Source organism: Schistocerca gregaria, chromosome 6, assembly GCF_023897955.1.
Source record: "Schistocerca gregaria isolate iqSchGreg1 chromosome 6, iqSchGreg1.2, whole genome shotgun sequence".
Lineage (NCBI taxonomy): Eukaryota > Metazoa > Arthropoda > Insecta > Orthoptera > Acrididae > Schistocerca > Schistocerca gregaria.
Window position 1 is genome coordinate 543,123,474 of NC_064925.1, and position 24,716 is coordinate 543,148,189.

General features: G+C 44.1%; 1 protein-coding gene across 2 annotated transcripts in view; it reads right to left on the minus strand.

Annotated features, from left to right (window-relative positions):
* LOC126278462 (CD151 antigen-like) overlaps nt 1–24,716 on the minus strand; it is a 1,693,623-nt gene that overhangs the window by 21,305 nt on the left and 1,647,602 nt on the right. For both annotated transcript variants that reach the window (XM_049978598.1, XM_049978599.1), the window contains exons 8-10: nt 23,767–23,820; nt 7,554–7,640; nt 3,793–3,876 (exon numbers count right to left, since the gene is read on the minus strand). In XM_049978598.1, the coding sequence (XP_049834555.1) occupies nt 3,793–3,876; nt 7,554–7,640; nt 23,767–23,820 (225 nt within the window). The remainder of the gene's footprint in view (nt 1–3,792; nt 3,877–7,553; nt 7,641–23,766; nt 23,821–24,716) is intronic.

Genomic DNA, 24,716 nt, shown 5'->3' on the forward strand with positions numbered 1-24,716 from the left:
CACAGTTTTGATCTGCCAGGAAGTTTCCCTATTTTCTTCTTGATTATTATGCCTACTCGTGCATTACCCCTACCAGATTTTGTGTCGATAACCCTATACTGGTCTGGCCAGGAGTCCTATTCTTCCTGCCTCCACAACTCGCTACTTCAACCTATCCATTTCCCTTTTTCAATTTTCTAATCTACCTACCAGAAAAAGGAATCTCGTTCAACACTCCACCCCGTAGAATGCCAGGTTTCTTTTTCCTAAAGACACATCCTCCTCAGGAGTACCCACTTTCAAACCCAAAGTGGGGCTACTTCCCCTTCAGAATAATTTCCCCAAGGGGATTCCATTATCATTAAGCCGTACAGTAGAGCTACATGCCTCGTGAAGAAAATTAACAACTGTAATTTCCCTTTGCTTTCAGCCCTTATCAGTACCAGCACAGCAAGGCCGTATTGGCTAATCTGACAAGGCCAGAACAGTCAGTCATAGAGACTGTTGTATGTGAATCTAATATAAAGATTGCTGCCCTTCTTCAGGAACCTTATATGTGTCCGGCCTCTCCATAGGTACCCCTCTGTCGTGGACAGTACGGCTATTTGTATCGTTGAGACACGAAAGCTTCTTCGGCAAGTGCCATTCTTTATGGGGGAGGAGTGGGGGGGGGGGGACGAGAATCTGGCTGATTGCTCACTTAAGTTTAGTTAGATTGTACCCCTCTATTTATCTGTACGCCAGTTATTTATTTATGTTAGTTTTGTATGGTTATGAATATATTATTTTGTGTACTTAGTATTACACTACTGGACATCAAAATTGCTACACCGCGAAGGTGACGTGCTACAGACGCGAAATTTAACCGACAGGTAGAATATGCTGTGATATGCAAATGATTAGCTTTTCAGAGCATTCACACAAGGTTGGCGCCGGTGGCGACACCTACAGCGTGCTCACATGAGGAAAGTTTCCAACCGATTTCTCATACACAAACAGCAGGTGACCGGCGTTGCCTGGTGAAACGTTGTTGTGATGACTCGTGTAAGGACATGTGCGTGCCATCACGTTTCCGACTTTGATAAAGGTCGGATGTAGCCTATCGCGATTGCGGTTTATCGTAAGACGACATTGCTGCTCGCGTTGGTCGAGATCCAATGACTGTTAGCAGAATATGGAATCGGTGGGTTCAAGAGAGTAATACGGAACGCCGTGCTGGATCCCAACGGCCCTGTATCACTAGCAGTCGAGATGACAGACATCTTATCCGCATGGCCGTAACGGATCGTGCACCCACTTCTCGATCCCTAAGCCAACAGATGGGGATGTTTGCAAGGCAACAACAATCTCAACGAACAGTTCGACGACGTTTGCAGCAGCATGGATTATCAGCTCGGAGACAATGGCTGTGGTTACCCTTAACGCTGCATCACAAACAGGAGCGCCTGCGATGGTGTACTCAACGACGAACCTGGGTGCACGAATGGAAAAACGTCATTTTTTCGGATGAATCCGGGTTCTGTTTACAGCATCATGATGGTCACATCCGTGTTTGGCGACATCGCGGTGAACGCACATTGGAAGGGTGTATTCGTCATGGCCATACTGGCGTATCACCCGGCGTGATGGTATGGGGTGCCATTGATTACACGTCTCGGTCACTTCTTGTTCGCATTGACGGCACTTTGAACAGTGGTCGTTACATTTCAGATGTGTTACGACCCGTGGCTCTACCCTTCATTCGATCCCTGTGAAACTCTACATTTCAGTAGGATAATGCTCGACTGCATATTGCAGGTCCTGTACGGGCCTTTCTGGATACAGAAAATGTTGGACTGCTGCCCTGGCCAGCACATTCTCCAGATCTCTCACCAATTGAAAACATCTGGTCAATGGTAGCCGAGCAACTGGCTCGTCACAATACGCCAGTCACTGCTCTTGATGAACTGTGGTATCGTGTTGAAGCTGCATGGGCAGCTGTACCTGTACACTCCATCCCAGCTCTGTTTGACTCAATGCCCAGGCGTATCAAGGCCGTTATTACGGCCAGAGCTGGTTGTTCTGTGTACTCATTTCTCAGGATCTATGCACCCAAATTGCGTGAAAATGTAATCACATGTCAGTTCTAGTATAATATATTTGTCCAATGAATACCCGTTCATTATCTTGGTGTAGCAATTTTAATGGCCATTAGTGTAGTAGTTAATTTCTTTGGTAATTGTAAATTCTTTGCTTTACACGTTTTTAGCGTTATGGACAATAACATAGTTTCAGACAGTGGGCTAATAACCCAATCAATAGATTCCAGAATTAAATAATTGATGAAACGAGTGGAAAATGCATCTGACAACCCATAGCAGAGACTCCCGGTGTAATGAGAGTGAACTTTAATGCGTAGTAATTTTGTAAGTGGTAATTACTGACGTTATGCTGCCACACAATCTGTAACAATGACTTCATTGTCGATGGGACATCAAAACACGATCCTATAGTCTTTATCGTAGTTGTCTACACTACTCTGCATAAGACATTACAGATACGCTTAATAACATGCCTGAAAACATTTAACTAAAATGTTTATTATACAGTAGGTTGATCGAGAGCTTCCAATATGATGACCTACTGGTTCCCCACCACTTAATATCTTAGATTATGGGTTTGGGATCGAGACAAATTCGTAGTGTTTGCGACCTGTGTTAATATTGAAACATTTCTGTTAGCACATTCGCAACTAACATTGGTTTATTTGTTCTTTTAAATGAAAATCCCCTTTCCTTGGTGCACTGTATTTTATTTCTCCGAGACGCATTTTGCCTTTTTCACTTTAAGGCATCATCAGTAGAACAGTTCTTCGCCCTTTTGGTTAGCATCTGCGTTTCCTCTCATCTGGTCACATGCTGGAGGTCGCACTACAGCTCTGTTTACAAAACATAAGCACATTTTTATGATCTGAACATTTTTGCTTCCCATTTTCACCCTGTTTGCCCTTATTGTGCATCACAACAATCAATTTTCTATCACCAATTATACATAGTTGGTCGAAAACTGTGATTTCAAGACGTAATTATTCTGAGTTCACTGAAAGGACAAACAAGATGAGAAATGGGAAGAAAAATGTCGGATCATAAAAACACGCTTATGTTTCGTAAATAAAACTGTAGTGTGATCTCCAGCATGTGACCAGAAGAAATGAAACGCAGATGTCAACCAATAACGCGAAGAACTAACCCACTACTGATGGCTTAAAGTGAAAAAGGCGGCCGGCTGGAGTGGCCGAGCGGTTCTACGCGCTACAGTCTGGAACCGTGCGACCGCTACGGTCACAGGTTTGAATCCTGCCTCGGGCATGGATGATGTGTGTGGTGTCCTTAGGTTAGTTAGGTTTAAGTAGTTCTACGTTCTAGGGGACTGATGACCTCAGAAATTAAGTCCCATAGTGCTCAGAGCCTTTTTTTTTTAGGCGAAACGCGTCTGGGAGAAATAAAATACAGTGCAGCAAAGAAAAGCGGTTTTTATTAAAACAAATATTTCTGTGCTTGTTCCGGAAGAGGCCTCCAAACAAACACGTTTAACATGGGTTTAGTTAAAAAGTTAGTGGTACTACAAGATATTGGGATACATCACGAGTTGCAAGACTCAGAATCACATCCAGGGTCTCCGATGATGCCAAGTTCTCAGATATCGGTAACCAAGTTACTGAACTCTTTTTATTTAAGACTCTGTATGTGAGAGGATTATCTCGTCATCCGACTCAGGCATCTTCGGAAGGGAAGGGCTCTTATGCTTACGTTAAAAGACACACTGCTGACTCACCTGGAATGCTGCACTGCTGATTCCCACAGCTATGAGAATTGTCGTCTCTGTTTTGAACCAAGCTTCTAACTGCAGATAGCAGCCCTGAAAGGAAAGAGAAGATGAATCATTTAATTCCTTGTTGCACTAATAATAATAATAATAAAATCAGTCTTCACGAAGCTATCCTAAAGAGAAGTTCTATTCAAAAATCTGCTCTGACAAGCAAAGAGGTCAAAATAAAGAGGAGATTGGAGATTGCAGGCAGCACGTTGTGATGTTCGCCGAGAGTCTCCGCTCTTCTAACAATGGGAATACAAGTAAGACAGAAGTTATGGACTGAATGATTACTTGTTACCTTCGATTCACGTTTCTGTACAAAGCACCCTACGTGGGAAACACAGACCCAGCCTGTGCGATAAATCTTAGTAGTCATTGACTGACATTTGAGCATTTCTCCATTCCTCTTTCCACTTTCCTCTTTACCCGATTACGCTTAATCTTTGGACTAGAGAAAAGCTAATGAAGTAACTTGTACGGGATGTGGCTGAAAGAATACGGTTCTATTTCCATTCTTATTTACGAGAGTTGAATGGTAGGTAATGCCTTCATCGACCCCGCGGCCTGCAGCTTGCAGTAACTGACGACTTTTCAGAATTATTTTCACTGAATTACCTATGAATTTTCTGTTATCTCGGCGGGTCGAAACACTTCTTATTACTTTTAAATATTTCCTTTCCTAAAGTCAACTTTCTGTCCGCACACACTTGGGCTGCACCCCGACCACACTTGACCACATGTCAGCGACTGACCGACAGTCTCTCTCCAGTGATGAAATTTCTAGAATTTCAGTGATATCGCAGCCGCCGAAAATAAGGTGCTAATATCAGTTATCAATAAGAGTATTGACAATGGCACCTTGCAAGCTGTTACGGAGAGTTTCCACCCCCAGTTTCCCAAACCAGGTCCTCCCCACTGCTCGGATTTCTTAATAATCGCGAACTCAGATTTCATATGAAGTCATAATGTTGTCGGAAAAAACTTGAGTTTCAGTTTCATTCAACGCCGGGTAGCCGCGCGATCTTGGCGTCTTGCCACGATTCCCGCGGCTCACCCAGTCGGAGGTACGAATCCTCCCTTGGGCATGGGTGTGTGTGTTGTCCTTAGCGTCAGTTAGTTTAAGTTAGATTAAGTGGTGCGCAAGTCTAGGGACCGATGACCTTAGCAGTTTGGTCCCATAGGAACTCATAACAAATTAAAAATAATAATAATGTTCACCCCCGGTAGCTGAGTGGTCAGTGCGGAAGAACGTCAGTCAGAAGGGCCCGGGTTCGATGTCCGGCTGGGTCGGAGATTTTCTCCGCTCAGGGACTGGGTGTTGTGTTGTCCTAACCATCATCATTTCACCCCAATCGACGCAGAAGTCGCCGAAGTGGCGCCAAATCAAACGACTTGCACCCGGCGAACGGTCTACCCGACGGGAGGCTCTAGTCACATGACATTTACATTTTTATTCAGTTTGATAATGCAAGCAATATTACTGAAAATTTCAAGTGTGCGAGTCTTTATCTTAGGTGTGAACATCTGCGGAACCCACTAAACACAAATTTTCCGATAGTCAAGTAAAGCAATAAGGAGAGACACATTGTTTCTCAAACGCCGATTGTGCCACAATTTTCTGTTGACTTTCCTTTTGCAGTTCATCGACTTTCGTCCAACTCCTTGTTTAGCACACAATTTCAGTTTACCACTTTCGCCAGCTTTATATCCGTTTTCCTATTCTTTCACAGCGCTAACAGCAACATATCAGCCATTTCCGTAAGCAGCTTTCCTTCTACGGTAAACTTCAACTGGAGCAAGACTGTTATCTTTTAGGAATTCAATGACAGTACGTTGCTTCAATCGCTGTGAGGAGCTTCCCTCAAACTATCCGACTGCGGCTGTCATACTAACCTCAACGATAGCTTGCGGCCAGCTGATGTTCTAACAAAGACTCCGCACGATGTGCTGAAACAATGACGTGCCAGTGCTGCCAGCTATTGAGGAATATGGGACGTACAGGCGTTACTTATTATTAATTCCCCCCTCCGTCCCTTCCCAGTTTCAAACGTGATAGTTGGTGGTAGACGTTTACAACTTTATCTTTCGCTGCGAGTGTGCTCCTATAGTGTGGTACAAAGACTAGGTGAAAAAGAAAGTGAAAGGATTGTACGGTCATTATTCGGCAGGGTTGTTCGGCCTCCTGGTCTAAATATTTCTGTCTGAGACCATTTCGGTGATTTTTCTGTCGATGAACATGCGATGAAATAATTAGTGTGCTATCGATAGCTACGATGCCACGGCTAGGTAAAAGTTCTTAGGTTGTCACTACGACACCGACAGCGCCCTCTAGCCGGTGCTGATCAACTCTACGAGCCCCGCTCCAGATTCAACCCATTTGATTCAGTTGACGACCAAGCACCATTGTTTCTATTTCATAGTGGCGAGCCACTGCAGATTTTGCCTTTGTAACTACTAGCCGTTGTTAGATTTGATTAATTTACAGCTTAGCACCTACGTGCTCATCTCAGCCAATGTTAAGTATTATCAGTTGTATACGTTCATACACCAGTAAACTTGTAAAATCTACCAGCAGTATCAAAGCATTTCACATTTTCCTGCTCCTACTCACTTCCTACATTCGGCCTACCCTTCAGTTTACAGGAGTAGACCCAAGCGCCGCCTACCTGGCGGGGTACAAAAGTAGGACAACAGAAGCAGTCACACCGCGTGCGAATAAAATCACTGACCGACCGGGAACTGAAGCTGGAACCCTGCAATCAAGAGGCAGCGACACTAACCACTTTCAGTTTTCCTTTCGTAATATCGTTGTATTTGTGATTTTTTCGTCATCAGTTCCAAGCAGATGCCGCATGACACTTTTGTTCAAATGTGTGTGAAATGTTATGGGACTTAACTGCTAAGGTCATCAGTCCCTAAGCTTACACACTACTTAACCTATATTATTCCAAGGACAAACACACACACCCATGCCCGAGGGAGGACTCGAACCTCCAGCGGGACCAGCCGCACAGTCTATGACTGCAGCATGACATTGTTCAAACGCCAACTACACTCAGTTTGCTTATTACACAGGGTCGCAAGTCCGCTGAGCGAACACACTGAGCTACCGTGCCGGCTCTCCACTTGACCATAAGAGTCGGACCGTGTACGTGGATGTGGTGTCTGTTTGCAATGTAGCTGCGTAAACTGTAGTTCAGGTGAAACTCACATTTAGCCACAAATACCATTAAGGAATAAGGGTACTTGGAAAGCGTCATAAGAACACCCAGATCTTTGATGCGACGTCTTTGGGATGATCTGCCGGCAACTCGTGGTCTCGTGGTTAGGGTTGCTGATTCTCGATAACGGGGCCCCGTGTTAGACTCCTGTCCGGGTCGGAGATTTTCTCGGCACCGGATGGTGTGTGTGAGTTGTTTTCATCATTTCATCAGCATCAACGTAAAGGTCGTCGAAGTGTCGTCAAATAAAAAGACATCCACTAGGCGGCCGAACACCTCAGCTGGAGTCTCCTAGTTAGTAATGTCACACGCACATTTCATTTCGCGGGATGAGCTACTACGTTCTTTACAAACAACCTTATTGCACACGTTGAGAGAATTTATAGGTAATTTACTTGGAGTGCGTTACACCGGAAGGTCCCCTGTGTGTTGCTGTAGCAGGTGGCAGCGAGATGCCGTAAGTGGCAGTGAGGGGCGAGGAGAAGTGAGCTGGACACTCACCCTGCTGTGCCTGGCCCCCGACGCGTCGTTATTGTCCTGGCACGCTCGCTCGTCCACCGGGTTCGGCGTCTGCCACGGTTCCTCCACCTGTGTGTACCAAAATAGACAGTCCTATGTTAAGACGATGAACAACACAGCAGCACAAGTGTGAAAGCATCAATAAAAATTGATTTTTGACAGTTCAAAAGTCTACGTAAGGCAACATTTATTTTATTTCGTGCATTTATTTCACTTGACAGTAGGGCCCTCAGGCCCCCTCTTACATCAATACAGAAATCTTCAGTGAATCAGTAATTTCAATATGTTTAGTACACTACAGGGCATTAAAATTGCTACACCACGAACGTGCTACAGACGCGAAATTTAACCGACAGGAAGACGATGCTGTGATATGCAAATGATTAGCTTTTCAGAGCATTCACACGAGGCTGGCACCGGTGGCGACACCTACAATATGCTCACATGAGAAAAGTTTCCAACCGATTTCTCATACACAAACAGCAGCTGACAGGCGTTGCGTGGTGAAACGTTGTTGTGATGCCTGGTGCATTGAGGAGAAATGCGTACCATCACGTTTCCAACTTTGATAAAGGTTGGATTGTAGCCTATCGCGATTGCGGATTACCTTATCGCGACATTGCTGCTCGCGTTGGTCGAGGTCCAAAGACTGTTAGCAGAATATGGAATCGGTGGGTTCAGGAGGGTAATACGAAACGCCGTGCTGGATCCCAACGGCCTCGTATCACTAGCAGTCGAGATGACAGGCATCTTTTCCGCATGGCTGTAACGCATCGTGCAGCCACTTCTCGATCCCTGACTCAACAGATGGGGACGTTTGCAAGACAACAACCATCTGCACGAACAGTTGGACGACGTTTGCAGCAGCATGGACTATCAGCTCGGAGACAATGGCTGTGGTTACCCTTGACGCTGCATCACAAACAGGAGCGCCTGCGATGGTGTACTCGACGACGAACCTGGGTGTACTAATATGAAAACGTCATTTTTTTGGATGAATCCGGGTTCTGTTTACAGCATCATGATGGTTACATCCGTGTTTGGCGACATCGCGGTGAACGCACATTGGAAGGGTGTATTCGTTATCGCCATACTGGCGTATCACCCGGCGTGATGGTATGGGGTGCCACTGGTTATACGTCTCGGTCACCTCTTGTTCCCACTGACCGCACTTTGAACAGTGGACGTTACATTTCAGATGCGTTGCGACCGGTGGCTCTACCCTTCATTCGATCCCTGCGAAACCCTACATTTTAGCAGGATAATGCACGACCGCATGTTGCAAGTCTTGTACAGGCCTTTCTGGATACGGAAAATGTTCGACTGCTGCCCTGGCCAGCACATTCTCCAGATCTCTCACTAACTGAAAACGTCTGGTGAACGATGGCCGAGCAACTGGCTCGTCACAAAACGCCAGTCACTACTCTTGATGAACTGTGGTATCGTGTTGAAGCTGCATGGGCAGCTGTACCTGTACACTCCGTCCGAGCTCTGTTTGACTCAATGCCCAGGCGTATCAAGACCGTTATTACGGCCAGAGGTGGTTGTTCTGGATACTGATTTGTCAGGATCTATGCATCCAAATTGCGTGAAAATGTAATCACATGGCAGTTCTAGAATAATATATTTGTCCAATGAATACCCGTTCATCATCTGCATTTCTTCTTGATGTAGCAATTTTAATGGGCAGTAGTGTACATTAACAATATGTAAAGGGCGATCAAAAAGTTTCCGTTCAAAACCCGTACAGTCCAGAATCAGTATGCCAATTAGGTAAAATAGCCTTGAGCATTGAGGCAATCGTCTCATATATATGCACCAGGTTGATAAAAACCGTGTCCTGATGCGTGAAGAATTTCTAACTGCCTGTTGCACATCCTCGTGCGACAGGAACCGTTGACCCTTTAAGGCCTTTTTATGACACCGAAGGCGTGATAAATGCGTGTAGAGAGATCAGACCTTTAGGACGGGTGCTAGAGTGTCTCCCACTTGAGTTGACGTAACTTCTGCCCTACGACATTTGCGACATGGTAACGTGCTTTATCATAACGCAGCAGCACCTATTGGAGCAGCATTCCACAATGGTGATCTTCGACAGACAAACTGGACCGTACACATTTTTCATTCTCCTTGATGTCAGCCCGTGTTGGTTCTTCGGCAATCAAAAAAAGAATAACAGCACGTTGGTTCTGTTTCGACACAAGGATAATGACGTCGCCATAGTTCGTATTTCCGCATTAACCGCACACACGTCCGAAAGACGAGAATGTCACACTAATCGATCGCCTACATGTCGGTGCTTATATACCCTTATCGGACTGACGTTACGGTGCATATACGCTGCAGCTACTCGCTCAAACGGAAGCTTTTTGAACTCCCCTTATAGGAGAATAATAGTGATCATGACAATAAAAATACGAGGCGTATTCCGATTAGGAGCGAAATGGAAACCACCGTGAAAATCCGATGGAACTTCGCACAGATGTGTTGGACAGTGTCTTTAGTGTGCCTGTCTATCGCTTCACGTCGTTGTGTTCAGTTCACAGCACAAAGTGATCACGTGGACATGACTGAAACAAGTGTCTCCCAGGAAATATGTGGATCTGGTGAGAGATTTCACCTGAAGTTATGCAGTCCACATAAAATAATATCTTCCGTTTCTTTCTTCAAAACAATTTTCAGCAGCATCCTGCAGGGGCAGTGAAGACGCCCCTGCAGCGTTTTCAATGGGAAGTGTCTGACCACCCATCATATAGGCCTTAATTGGCTCCCTCCGTTGTTCATCTCTGCTCACCTGCACCGCTGGCTGCAAAGACAAAATTTTGGCACAAACAATGAAAGGCAGGCCAGCGTAGAGAATTGGCGGAAAACACAGGCGGCTGCTTTCTGTGACGAGGGTACTGGAAGGTTTGTACAACGCCACGACTATTTACAGAGGTAGCTGGAAGGTGTGGCTAACTGTTGCGAATAAAAAAAATTATATTTTCACTGTGGTTTTCATTTCGCGACCGATCGGACCTTACTTTCCGAACAGCCCTCGTAGTATTCAATGTACTGTACGTAATTTAAGAAATGTCAGTCTTTTTAAAATTGTATTAAGCAGTTTCCTGATAAGCTGACGTTTTTGTCTAATGTGGGCATCGACATCTAATAGAAATATGTGGCAACACTATAGGAGAAATCACTGTGGAGAAGTAGTTGACACGTCAGAGTAGAGAGAAATAATAGGTTACGATTAATAGAGGAAACTAGAAACTGATGGGGATGAGAGAAGCATGAGCAGTTTATATTATGAGAAAGATACTGGCTCCCTGTTGGACAGAAGGAAGACTACTGCAGTATACTGAGAAGGAAACTACGCAAATAAGATAAAGTATTAAACTTTCCTTGTACGCAAAATAGTTTTGGATAAGACGCAGATTAAATAGTAATCTGTTCCAAGTTATATGTGAAGTAAATAACAAGGGGGAAAAAGTTTTTTCTTGCATTTGGTGCCAGTGCTGTTGCCCATATCGCCTCGACGGTAAAATTCGTCAGATGCCGATTGTGGCATTCGTGATCCTTACCGATGAGCGAAAACCTTCTGATCAACAGCTCGTTTGTCTACCTTTGGAACGAAATAAAGCGGTTATTCTGCGCGGCACGGATCCAGCAAGTGTTTATCAGGTTTTTGGGCGTATGTGGCATCAGATGTCTACCCACAAGTCTCACTATTTCCGTAAATTACCGCCGGTGGTTTGAAAGCGCGTTCCAGATGTGTTCCTTTGGGTTGAAATCGGACGAATTCTATGCTGAGACAGCTACTTCAGTTCTCTATCGTGCTCCTCAAACCACTGCAGCACAATTCCGGCCTTGTGACACGGACAGTTAGCTGAAAGATGCCATCGCCGTCGGGGAATACCTCTAGCATTAAGGGATGCAGGGGGTCAGCAGTCATGTTCAAGCATGTCACAGCCGTCACCGTGCCTTAAGCTACTGTAAGTAGGCTGTTTAGGTTTTTATGTTGGTAACGCAACGTAGCACTCTGTATGAAACCTCCCCTAAGATAAATTTAAGAATTACTCTGCTGGTAAACCCCTTACGTAATTTGATTTTCAAACAGCTGAGCAAAACTGAATGTACTCAGCTCTCTTTACTTACTCTGATCATCACTAAACTGACACACAATATTTTTAGCGCAACGCAATCTGATTTTCACTAATCCCTACAAAAGAATGGCCGTGACTAATAATAACCTATACCTTTCATGAATCAATTACCCCACAAAAATCTTCGTTATTCGAACTACTGCAATACAACGAGCGCCAATACCGCCAACTTAATAAAGGATTCTAACTATTAAAGGCACTAACTACTGATAGGCATAGTTAGCAAATGAATGATCTTGATAGAGAACAAACAATGTATTTACCTTAATAGTGTTCAAAAGTCATATATAGTTCTTTACATCCAGTTTCGTTTTACTGACGGACACACGTCCAGATCGTCCGCTCTCAAAACTCTGCCATCTCTCCCCCCACATCCACCACTGCTGGCGGCTCACCTCCAACTGCGCAACGCTACGCGCTAGAGTTGTGGCGATTCGTGAATGAGTCGTTCATTTGAACGACTCTGAATAAAGAATCGTAAGAATCGAATCGTGATACGGACGAATCGTCGTTCAAAAGAATCGTAAGAACGATTGCGTGTTTCCGAGTCGTGACGATTCCAAATTCCAACGATTCATCGATTCTTAGTACGCTATGCTTCGAAGGCAACTTCCGAATCATGCCGAGTCGTGCCGAATGATTACGACCGCCAGATGGCAGTCAAGAGGAGGGTGGGTGTGAACAAAGGAAGCTCGGAACGAACAAACGAAGTTCGTGGGCCGTGAAAACCAAGCTGGAATTTGGCGGTGGCTGACGGGAACGAGCGTAAAGGCATTTCCCATTTACTATCCCTATATAGCACACATGCGCGGATACGTATCATCCTACGTTTTTCTGTGCTCTTTCCAATTCCACAGCACCTTATATTTCATAATAAAGCAACTGTCAGCCCTCACACACCGCAAATTGAGCTTAGCTTTTGTTTCGTCGATATACAAAGCATAGGTATTTTGCTTTTAATTTGTTTGAGTACTTGCTTCTGCCACTACTATTTATGTGAGAAGACGACATACTTCTAAAGTGTAGGATACAATCGTATACAGCGACATTACTTCACTGCTAATTTGCTAATTCTATTAGTTACACCAGTGCTGCCACTAAATGGCTGTCGCACTAGAGCAATATTACAGAGCCTATATAGAGAAAATATAGGCTCTCTCACCAATACCTTTCGTGGCGGATCGCCGTGTAATACCGTCTTTAAACAAAAGCTTTTTAATTAATAATTTCAAGTTCGAGTTTTCGAATGTTCTCGTGTTCAGATTCATATTAAATTTTAGTGAACTAATGTCGCTGTATACGATTAAATCCTACTGTTTAGAAGTATGTCGTCTTCTCACGTAGCCGGCCGGAGTGGCCGTGCAGTTCTAGGCGCTACGGTCGCAGGTTCGGATCCTGCCTCGGGCATGGATGTGAGTGATGTCCTTAGGTTAGTTAGGTTTAATTAGTTCTACGTTCTAGGCCATTGATGACCTCAGAAGTTAAGTCGCACAGTGCTCAGAGCCATTTGAACCATTTTTTTTCTTCTCACGTAAATAGCAGTGACAGTGGCAAGTTCTCAGACAAATTAGAAGCAAAATAACTATGCTTTGTATTTAGAAGAAATGAAAGTTAAGCTAAATTTGCTGTGTGGGAGGGGTGTCAGCTGTGTTATGAATTACAAAGGTGATGTGGACTTGGATAGATATCTTAGCACAGAAAAACTTAGGATGATAGGAGCCAAACCACGTCAGCTTCACTCCTAGATTTTGTTACTATAAAACAGATGTCTGTAGTTAGATACGTTCAAGCCACACAACCAAACTGGCATACCACGTAATTTTGCAACACCTTTCGCACAAATCAACTCCTCCTTCCCGGCATACTGAAATAAAACAATAGATGCAATCAAATCAAACGTGACCTTTCATGAATTAAGGCATTACACGTATAAATCGAGAATCACACTTATAACGTCACATGCATGTTTACTCATAAATTAACTGTTTCTCGCATACCTTAACATGACACAGTTCGATTCTAACCCCACTGACAATTTTAGACATGTCCTGCCATCTGTGAGTAAGATGTAGAACTTTATAGATTCCGTAAGAATCGTGCCATCGCAGACTAGAATGAATCGTGAACGAATCGTAGGAATCGATTCGCAATGTGAGATTGAATCTTAGGAATCGAATCGGGAAAAGGAATCGTGTTGCCCAACTCTACTACTACGCGCTGTTCACATCCAACTGCCCAACACTACAATAGTGAATAATCCAACAATGCCAACCACCCACAGACTGCACACAGCACAGTAAGCGATTTTTCATACAGAGCGCTACGTTGCGTTACCAACATAAAAACCTAAACAGCCTACTTACAATACTATCGCCGTCCCCCTGGAAGCCCAGGTTGAAGCCCTCACAGCATAGATGTACGTTCCTGGCGCAATGCACGTTTTGAGCAGCTTTCAAATTCACCTGGATGACGGCCAAACCGGACATGACCGCCGACCTAGCGTAACAAGAAACGTCATTCCTTCGACCAGGCCACAAGTTTCCCTTTACCCAGAGTCCAGTCTTGCTCATCCCGTGCCACTGAAATCGTAACTGACGAAGTCGTTTCGTCAAAATGTGAACAGGTAGGTGTCGTCTGCTACGGAGTCTGGGTGTTGTGTTGTCCTAATCATCATCATTTCATCCCCATCGACGCGCAACTCTCCGAAGTGGCGTCAAATCGAAAGACTTGCACCAGGCGAAAGGTCAACCCGACGGGAGGCCCTAGTCACACGACATTTCATTGAACGGTGTGTTCCGACACACTTTTGCCTACACGTGTACCGTATTCTGTCGTCATACGTGCGGCAAATAGCCGATCGTTCTGCTTCAGGGAGCGGGCGACCCCTACGTTCTGTAATCAGTCGTGGACGTTCAACACCTTGTCGCCCGCTCGTGATTTCACCGTCCTTTAACCGCTTTCCATAGATGGCGGTGACAGCAGCAAGCAAAAAGTGGACCAGTTTCGCCGTTCCCGAGATGTGCGTCCGCAGGTGCTGGGCCACAACAATCTGCCGTTTGCCATAGCAGCACGTGCAAGTGGCCTTCTCTTAGCTAGAATGATTCCCCACTTGTCTTTGCTCAGCTTACACACCTTCCTTACCGTGTCAGCTGCCTGCAGTCCCACCGGGGTATTCAATCTCAAGGCAGGTAGTGGTCATAACGTTCTGGGACAATGTGGCTAAAATCGTCTGCTCAACAGGCTGTACAAGATGTGTTTATCCACCTATGACACCTTAGCTAGAAGAAATCGGTAATAAACAATCTGAAAACCGGTGGCAACGTATTGGACTTTAGAAATCTTTTAGTAAAAAAAATTGCACCGTAAATATTAATAAATTCATCCACGTATGTATTCTTTTGAGTAAGAATATTACAAAAAATTAAAAATTTTATTTACAAAACCACAGTAGAAAGCACATGTATATGTGGGTTTTTTGGAAGTAGCGAAAGGAAGAAAAGAAAAGTGTTATGCTCCGAAAATGTTTTAGTCGAGACTGTTAAGTCTCAAGATTAGACAACAATGGGAATGAAGAAATCAGAAAGTGGAAGGGAAGAGACTGGAAGCTATTGCGATGGAGAGGTAATATTACGATATGGCCATTTAGAACGAATGCATAGTAACAGGTAGCTGCAGAAATTGTGGAGGTGCACCCAAGAGGGAAGAACGAGACGGCTTCGACTGCCTAGATTACGAAAAAATGGGGACATTTTTTGGTAAGTTCCTATGGGACCAAACTGCTGAGGTCATCGGTCCATAAGCTTACACATTACTTAATCTAACTTAAGGTGACTTACGCTAAAGATAACACAGACGCCCATGCTCGTGGGAGGACTTGAACCTCCGACGGGGGGAGCCGCGGGAACCGTGGCAAGGCGTCGCGACAACTCGTCTACCCCGCGTGGCCTAGGTTATCGGTAACTGATGTCAAGCACGCTTTTCTCACCGAGAATATCTAAGAGGCCATTAGGAAGGCCGTAAACTATGGAGGCTGAGAAGCAAGACATGCTATTAGCTGTAAATATTTCGCAAATATACATAGAGTACGTCAAAACTCGACGGCACAACTTCAGGAATGGACTCCTAATAGGACAAAAAGAATGCGTCCGGAAATGCTTGATTCCAGATTTATTCGACCTTCGGTTGCTACAAACTGCACTGTACCTCTGAAACTCCAGCTGGTACAATCTGGGTGCATATCAAAGGAATGTTCAAAGTGACCTCCCCTTTTCTGAGTGCAGGCCTTCGTTCGTTGCCTCATTGAATTCCGTGCACGATCAAAAATGCCTCGTGTTTGAAAGTTTGCCGCAGTACGTACATGGAGAGACGGTTCTCCCACAACAGTAATCGAAAACACGAAAGATTCTTCGTGTCCCCACAGGTGAAATGCCAGGGGGTTTAAGTCAGGCGAACAGGGTGGCCAAGTAATCGGTCCACCTCTGCCTATCCAGTACTCATTGAATGTGCATTCAGGTGCATCCGGGCAAGCAGACTGAAATGAATTTAAGTACAACTTTCGTGAAATATAGTTGTCAACGGGTTGCCAGTGGCATGTCTTCTAAGTACTCAGGCAACATAGTACGCAAGAAATTTCCGTAGTTCTGCCCATTAAGTCTCCCTGGAAGACGTAGGTTCCAAACAAGAAATCGTCAACAGTTGCTGGCCAGATGTTGACGGACAATCTGTGTTTGTGAGACGATTGGATGTTTCCATGGCGATTTGTGTCCGCACAAACGTGCTGGATTCCGTACCTTGTCAAAGTCGCCTCTCTGCGAATAAAGCAACAGCTGCAAAGGTCAGCGACAAAACACATTGCTACAGGAACCATTAGCAGAACGCCATCCCTGGGGGAAAATCCGCAGAAGCCAAGGCTTGCACACGTTGCAGATGTTACGGATACAGCACGTTTTCACATAAATATCTCCAGATCATCGAGTGCGGCACATTCCCGTGCAAGCTTAACCAAAAATGGTTCAAATGGCTCTGAGCACTGCGGGACTGAACATTTGAGGTCATCAGTCGCCTAGAACTTAGAAGTACTTAAACCTAACTAATCTAACGACATGCCACACATCCACGTCTGAGGCAGTAGCGGTCGTGCGGTTCCAGACTAAAGAGCCAGAACCGCTCGGCCACACCGGCCGGACAAGCATAACCGCCTTGTGCTGACTTCAGGACATTCCTCCAATCTCGAGTAGGCCTTCCTCATCCTCTCGTGTTGCAGGTGTTGGCCGACCCCCTGTGGACGAGTGAAATCCTTGTATTCACAGACAAGCCGAAGAATTACTTCAAATATCTTTCGGTGTGGTAATCTGTGCAATGGTTAGTGCCCTCGTACAAGTGACGTGCCTGCAGTACATTGCCACTCGCTAAACCTTACATGTTATTCATTGTCGCGAGCTCTTGGTTTGTGTAAATTTCCAGACTGCAAACTCAGGGCACAGGCAATTAGAAAGTACCACATGCATTCCTTCTATAATCGTTACGGATACGTGTTAACGTTCCTTGTCACTTCAGAGGAGAATGCACACAACTACTTACCACGATATGCCATCAGCTACCAATTTAGCTTGCGCACGCCGACTTCACATGCTCATTTTGAAGGATAGTCAGGCCCATATCACACTGATTAATTACTTAAATACTTTTGTAACAGTTTTAACCGGTATCGTATATTTTTCTCTAGCGAACAGCACTTGTCAGCACGCACTGCGTAACAGTAGCCTGCTCGAGTAACTATGCATTTACGAACCCATGTTGACGTAGCCTTATTTATTTATTTTTATGTGAGGGATACACTGCTGAGGTTCTGCCGTCGAGTTTCGAAAAACCCTTTATATTGATAAATTTCTGCACTCTCACTCGGATTTCTTATAACAGTGTTAGAGATTCCGGTAACTTCGTGAGCTTTTGGGCACCAGTCACTCTTAGTACACTTACTATTCGAGTTGTAAATTTCAACACGTTGTGTCACCTGTAAGACTTCCCCCAACATTATCATCATTTAATGATGGTATCAAGCATTCATAGAACACCTGGCTTTAGCAGGTATTACAGGGTAAAGATTCTGCAGTGAAATCAATATTCCAGACCTCCGACGCAATTACGTGCATATAAACTTTTCAGAAACTTAAACTAATAACGGAAACAAGATACCTGCAATCTAAGTACATATTCGTAATGTGCAAAGATAAAGGAAGCGACTGATACATCTTACAAGTTCATTATACCCGCTTCATTTCTATGTAGTCTTCCGAGTCCGGCGTCATGATTATTAAATTTCTTCTGCTTGTTTTACCACATCATTGTATAAAATACTGTAATTATAAACCTAAAAAGAACGTTTCGACCGCATTACAACGGCCTCCCTCGGGCCAAGACTGGTTTAGGTGGATGAAAGAAGGCTCTATTTATTACAGATTATCGGTGTCAAGACATAATATTTTTGAAACTTTATTGGCCATAGAATATAACAGGCTAGTCATGAAGGAAGGAGGAAGGTAGGAAAGAAGCTAGCTGGCTTGTCAGTGACTGCGTACAGTTTGAAAGTCTGCGGGCGGAGCTGCACTGACAGTTTCCCTACAGCTAGCTGTCTGGTCCGTGCGGCGGCGTCAGTGTCCAGTGAGGGCTTCCCGACGACAGCTCGCGGCCCGTTGGACTGGGACAGCCGGCAGCCAGGACGTCGGAAGGTTGTAGCCGCCCTCTCTGCTCAAGTTGTCAGGCTGCTTAATAACTTCAATAGCCTCTCGAGATATGACGCATTGACACTGATTGTCTGCAATAAACAGAGTCGCCTTTCCGCCACCAAAACCAGTCTAGGCCCGAGGGAAGCCGTTGTGATACGGTCAAAACGTTGCTTTTTAAGTTCGTAATTATAGCATTTTATACAACGGTGCTCTACAACATCCAGAAGAATTTTACTAATCACAACATTTTTCATAATTTCATAAAACATAGTGACCTCTAAGTTGTAATATCGGTGACTGGCAGTTGGGGCCACGAGCTCTTCGCACCTATTACACATAAGACTCCTTAGGAAAACTGTGTGGCGATTCAGGATTTATTATACACTGAGAATATTTTGTTTAACAGTCTGCGAAGGTATATGTAGACTTACTCAGCTGTTCTCTCTTGTAAGAGATGCCGTCTCCTTTTTAGACTGAGCGATGTGCCGCAGTGGTTAGCACCGGACTCGCATTCTAGAGGACGACTGTTCAAACCCGCGTCCGGCCATCCTGATTTAGGCTTTCCGTGATTTCCCTAAATCGCTTCAGGCAAATGCCGGGATGGTCCTTTGAAGGGCACGGCCGACTTTTTTCACCATCACTCCCTAATCCGATGGGACTTATGACCACGCTGTTTGGTCCTCTCCCCTTAATCGACTAACGAACCAATCAGTTTTAGTGAAGTATCTTAAGCACTGGTGGTCCGTTATTAATGTTAGATACTACGGGTCAGTTTTGTAAAGTGTTATGACAGGATGTGTTATAGCTAAGAGTTAAATGTAAAGTTTGCAACACTTAACCATTTAGTAATGACTATGTTGTGTTGATAGTATACTGAGCAGTGAAGATTCATCAATAAATATCGAATGACGTCTATAATGCGAATACATTTCAACCGATAACTCCTTGCACCACTGTATTTAGCGTTCGAAGTCTTTGTTAGTTCGTTACCTCAACCTCTGGACGACATCAACCGCAGCCAACGAACACTTATTTCCGTATGAGCTGGGGAAAGACCATGTTTTCATCTGTAACATAACGAAGGCATACGACACCGTAATCAGGCAGAAGACTCTTCCGAGGAGCAATATGACATTGGAAATGAAGTCCCATGCTTCTTGACAGAGCGTAGAGGCACGATGCGGGAGATCCGCACCGCCGTGCTATGCAGGGGCGTAATGGGGGTTTCCTCCGTTGCCTTCCTCCAACCGTACTGGGGATGAGTGATGGTGGTGAAGACGAAACAACACCCACTCATCTCGGGGCAGGTGAGAATTTCTGACCCCGCCGGCAATCGAACCCGGGAAGCGAGAACGCTACCGCAAGACCACAAGCTGCGGACCGATGTGACATTAGTTATTCGTGAAAGCTAGGGACACGCATGTTTCCTTGCGCATCTCAATGGAACTGGAGTGACAGAATCTTCCACATGCAGCGAACATCAAGTGGACGATGGATGTTGTTGTTGTTGTCTTCAGTCCTGAGACTGGTTTGATGCAGCTCTCCATGCTACTCTATCCTGTGCAAGCTTCTTCATCTCCCAGTACCTACTGCAACTTACATCCTTCTGAATCTGCTTAGTGTATTCATCTCTCGGTCTCCCTCTACGATTTTTACCCTCCACGCTGCCCTCTAACGCTAAATTTGTGATCCCATGATGCCTCAAAACATGTCCTACCAACCGATCCCTTCTTCTAGTCAAGTTGTGCCACAAACTTCTCTTCTCCCCACTCCTATTCAATACCTCCTCATTAGTTACGTGATCTATCCACCTTATCTTCAGTATTCTTCTGTAGCACCACATTTCGAAAGCTTCTATTCTCTTCTTGTCCAAACTAGTTATCGTCCATGTTTCACTTCCATACATGGCTACACTCCAAACAAATACTTTCAGAAACGACTTCCTGATACATAAATCTATATTCGATGTTAACAAATTTCTCTTCTTCAGAAACGCTTTCCTTGCTATTGCCAGTCTACATTTTATATCCTCTCTACTTCGACCATCATCAGTTATTTGACTTCCTAAATAGCAAAACTCCTTTACTACTTTAAGTGTCTCATTTCCTAATCTAATTCCCTCAGCATCACCCGATTTAATTTGACTACATTCCATTATCCTCGTTTTGCTTTTGTTGATGTTCATCTTATATCCTCCTTTCAAGACACTCTCCATTCCGTTCAACTGCTCTTCCAAGTCCTTTGCCGTCTCTGACAGAATTACAATGTCATCGGCGAACCTCAAAGTTTTTACTTCGTCTCCATGAATTTTAATACCTACTCCAAATTTTTCTTTTGTTCCCTTTACTGCTTGCTCAATATACAGATTGAATAACATCGGGGAGAGGCTACAACCCTGTCTCACTCCTTTCCCAACCACTGCTTCCCTTTCATGCCCCTCGACTTTTATGACTGCCGTCTGGTTTCTGTACAAATTATAAATAGCCTTTCGCTCCCTGTATTTTACCCCTGCCACCTTTAGAATTTGAAAAAGAGTATTCCAGTCAACATTGTCAAAAGCTTTCTCTAAGTCTACAAATGCTAGAAACGTAGGTTTGCCTTTTCTTAATCTTTCTTCTAAGATAAGTCGTAAGGTCAGTATTGCCTCACGTGTTCCAACATTTAAACGGAATCCAAACTGATCCTCCCCGAGGTCCGCATCTACCAGTTTTTCCATTCGTCTGTAAAGAATTCGCGTTAGTATTTTGCAGCTGTGACTTATTAAACTGATAGTTCGGTAATTTTCACATCTGTCAGCACCTGCTTTCTTTGGGATTGGAATTATTATATTCTTCTTGAAGTCTGAGGGTATTTCGCCTGTCTCGTACATCTTGCTCACCAGCTGGTAGAGTTTTGTCATGACTGGATCTCCCAAGGCCGTCAGTAGTTCTAATGGAATGTTGTCTACTCCGGGGGCCTTGTTTCGACTCAGGTCTTTCAGTGCTCTGTCAAACTCTTCACGCAGTATCGTATCTCCCATTTCGTCTTCATCTACATCCTCTTCCATTTCCATAATATTGTCCTCAAGTACATCATCCTTGTATAAACCTTCTATATACTCCTTCCACCTTTCTGCCTTCCCTTCTTTGCTTAGAACTGGGTTGCCATCTGAGCTCTTGACATTCATACACGTGGTTCTCTTCTCTCCAAAGGTCTCTTTAATTTTCCTGTAGGCAGTATCTATCTTACCCCTAGTGAGATAAGCTTCTACATCCTTACATTTGTCCTCTAGCCATCCCTGTTTAGCCATTTTGCACTTCCTGTCGATCTCATTTTTGAGATGTTTGTATTCCTTTTTGCCTGCTTCATTTACTGCATTTTTATATTTTCTCCTTTCATCAATTAAATTCAATATTTCTTCTGTTACCCAAGGATTTCTAGCAGCCCTCGTCTTTTTACCTACTTTATCCTCTGCTGCCTTCACTACTTCATCCCTCAGAGCTACCCATTCTTCTTCTACGGTATTTCTTTCCCCTATTCCTGTCAATTGTCCCCTTATGCTCTCCCTGAAACTCTGTACAACCTCTGGTTCTTTCAGTTTATCCAGGTCCCATCTCCTTAATTTCCCACATTTTTGCAATTTCTTCAGTTTTAATCGACAGGTCATAACCAATAGATTGTGGTCCGAGTCCACATCTGCCCCTGGAAATGTCTTACAACTTAAAACCTGGTTCCTAAATCTCTGTTTTACCATTATATAATCTATTTGATGCCTTTTAGTATCTCCAGGGTTCTTCCACGTATACAACCTTCTTTCATGATTCTTAAACCAAGTGTTAGCTATAATTAAGTTGTGCTCTGTGCAAAATTCTACTAGGCGGCTTCCTCTTTCATTTCTTAGCCCCAATCCATATTCACCTACTATGTTTCCTTCTCTCCCTTTTCCTAGACTCGAATTCCAGTCACCCATGACTATTAAATTTTCATCTTCCTTCACTATCTGAATAACTTCTTTTATTTGATCGTACATTTCTTCAATTTCTTCGTCATCTGCGGAGCTAGTTGTACTACTGTAGTAGGTGTGGGCTTCGTATCTATCTTGGCCACAATAATGCGTTCACTATGCTGTTTGTGTAATTTCGTCTATCTATAAATGGCTGTATACTTAAATTCAACCGCCATTGCTAATCTTGAAACTTCCTGGCAGATTAAAACTGTGTGCCCGACCGAGACTTGAACTCGGGACCTTTGCCTTTCGCCGGCAAGTGCTCTACCATCTGAGCTACTGAAGCACGACTCACGCCCGGTACACACAGCTTTACTTCTGCCAGTATCCGTCTCCTACCTTCCAAGCTTTACAGAAGCTCTCCTGCGAACCTTGCAGAACTAGTACTCCTGAAAGAAAGGATATTGCGGAGACATGGCTTAGCCACAGCCTGGGGGATGTTTCCAGAATGAGATTTTCACTCTGCAGCCGAGTGTGCGCTGATATGAAACTTCCTGGCTGATTAAAACTGTGTGCCCGACCGAGACTAATCTTAGTAAGTAATTGTAATGATTGTATTCTTTCCAGCGGAAAATCAAAGAAACACATTTAAAAAGAATAGAGGATACCACATTCACACCATTGCGCTCAAAAACTCTTGTTCCAAATTGCAGTGGCGAATAAATGTGCCTCTGAGTGCGAAGTGCGTGTTGTGAGAAGAGTTGAAGACGGCTTCTTCTCCACTAATGTGACCAGTGAGGAAAGCTGGGTAACTCCCTGTCTGCCAGACGATAAGCGAAAATCGTGGAATGACACCCCACGTATTCTATTTGAAAGAATAAATTCAAAATACTTTTACTAAGAAGTAATGCATCACCACGTTTTGTGTCAGAAAAAACATTTCACCTCGAATTACTGCCTCGCGGACACACTGCCAATATTAGTGTATAGCGCCAAATGAAGCAGAAACTCCTACAAGGTAATATTGGTGGAGTCCACCACTGCACATGGCCAGTACCGAGTCCCTTGTACTTCTTGGGGTGTGAGGTTTTGGTGAATCTATCGTACAAAACTTGACAAGAAGTAAGGCAGAACTGAGAGATAACATATTTATCACAATAAAAATATAAGTCGGGCGAGTCTTACTAAAGCGGCCAATTAGTGGTTAGTTTGCTATCGCTGCTGAGTTGTAACCCGCCTGAAAACGCCAACACTCGCAAAAGCGCGCGCACTACGTTTCACGCCGTCTGGAAACTAGACTACACATCTTCTCGCATTAAACGCGCTTTCACCTTTGTTAAACTTCGATCTACTTCTGATAGACAAACGATTAGAAAAGTTATTTTAATTTTACTTACCGTTCCGCTGAACGCCCTGGAGACTACGCTGATAGGACTTCCGGAATTAGTCGTCTAAAACAAAAATGAAAATAGAGCATTAGTGACAGTCTCCAAGTATCAACGAAAACGCAGCAGCACATTACGAACACAAATTAAAATCGTATTTGTGGTCTTGTGAACTGGAATTTTTGCTGTTTTAGATCGTCAGGGTTTCAACGTTACCGTTGTACATAGTACAGCACTGCACAGGGAGTTCAGAACTTGTCATTACAAGCTGCTAGAATCTACAAAGGGGCAGGATAGAAAATTATTTCACGAGGCACCTACAACGAGAGGTATATCCTCTTCGTGTTGCAGGATAAGGCATATCAAACATAGCGTTCCACTCTTCTACGTTTGCGTAATGTAAGAGCTACAGTACTCCGCAGGTACAGTGACGATTACAACGTGTATATCAAATTAACCAAAGTTAAGACTAGCATTGGAATGAGCACAAAATTTTTTTAAGATCAGATACGTCACACATCAGTTCTCAGAGATTTTAAAATTAGTCAAAATTTCATTTGTTTGTTTTATTTTGACTACAGTCGAATAATCGTCTTGAAAGATTCAGCAACTGTTTAGACGATTCAGATAGTTCAGATGGCAGTTATAAGAGTCGAGGGACATGAAAGGGAAGCAGTGGTTGGGAACGGAGTGAGACAGGGTTGTAGCCTGTCCCCGATGTTTTTCAATCTGTATACTGAGCAAAGCAGTAAAGGAAACAAAAGAAAAATTCGGAGTAGGTATTAAAATCCATGAAGAAATAAAAACTTTGAGGTTCGCCGATGACATCGTAATTCTGTCAGAGACAGCGAAGGACTTGTAAGAGCAGTTGAACGGAATGGATAGTGTCTTGAAAGGAGGATATAAAATGAACATCAACAAACGCAAAACGAGGATAATGGAATGTAGTCGAATTAAGTCGG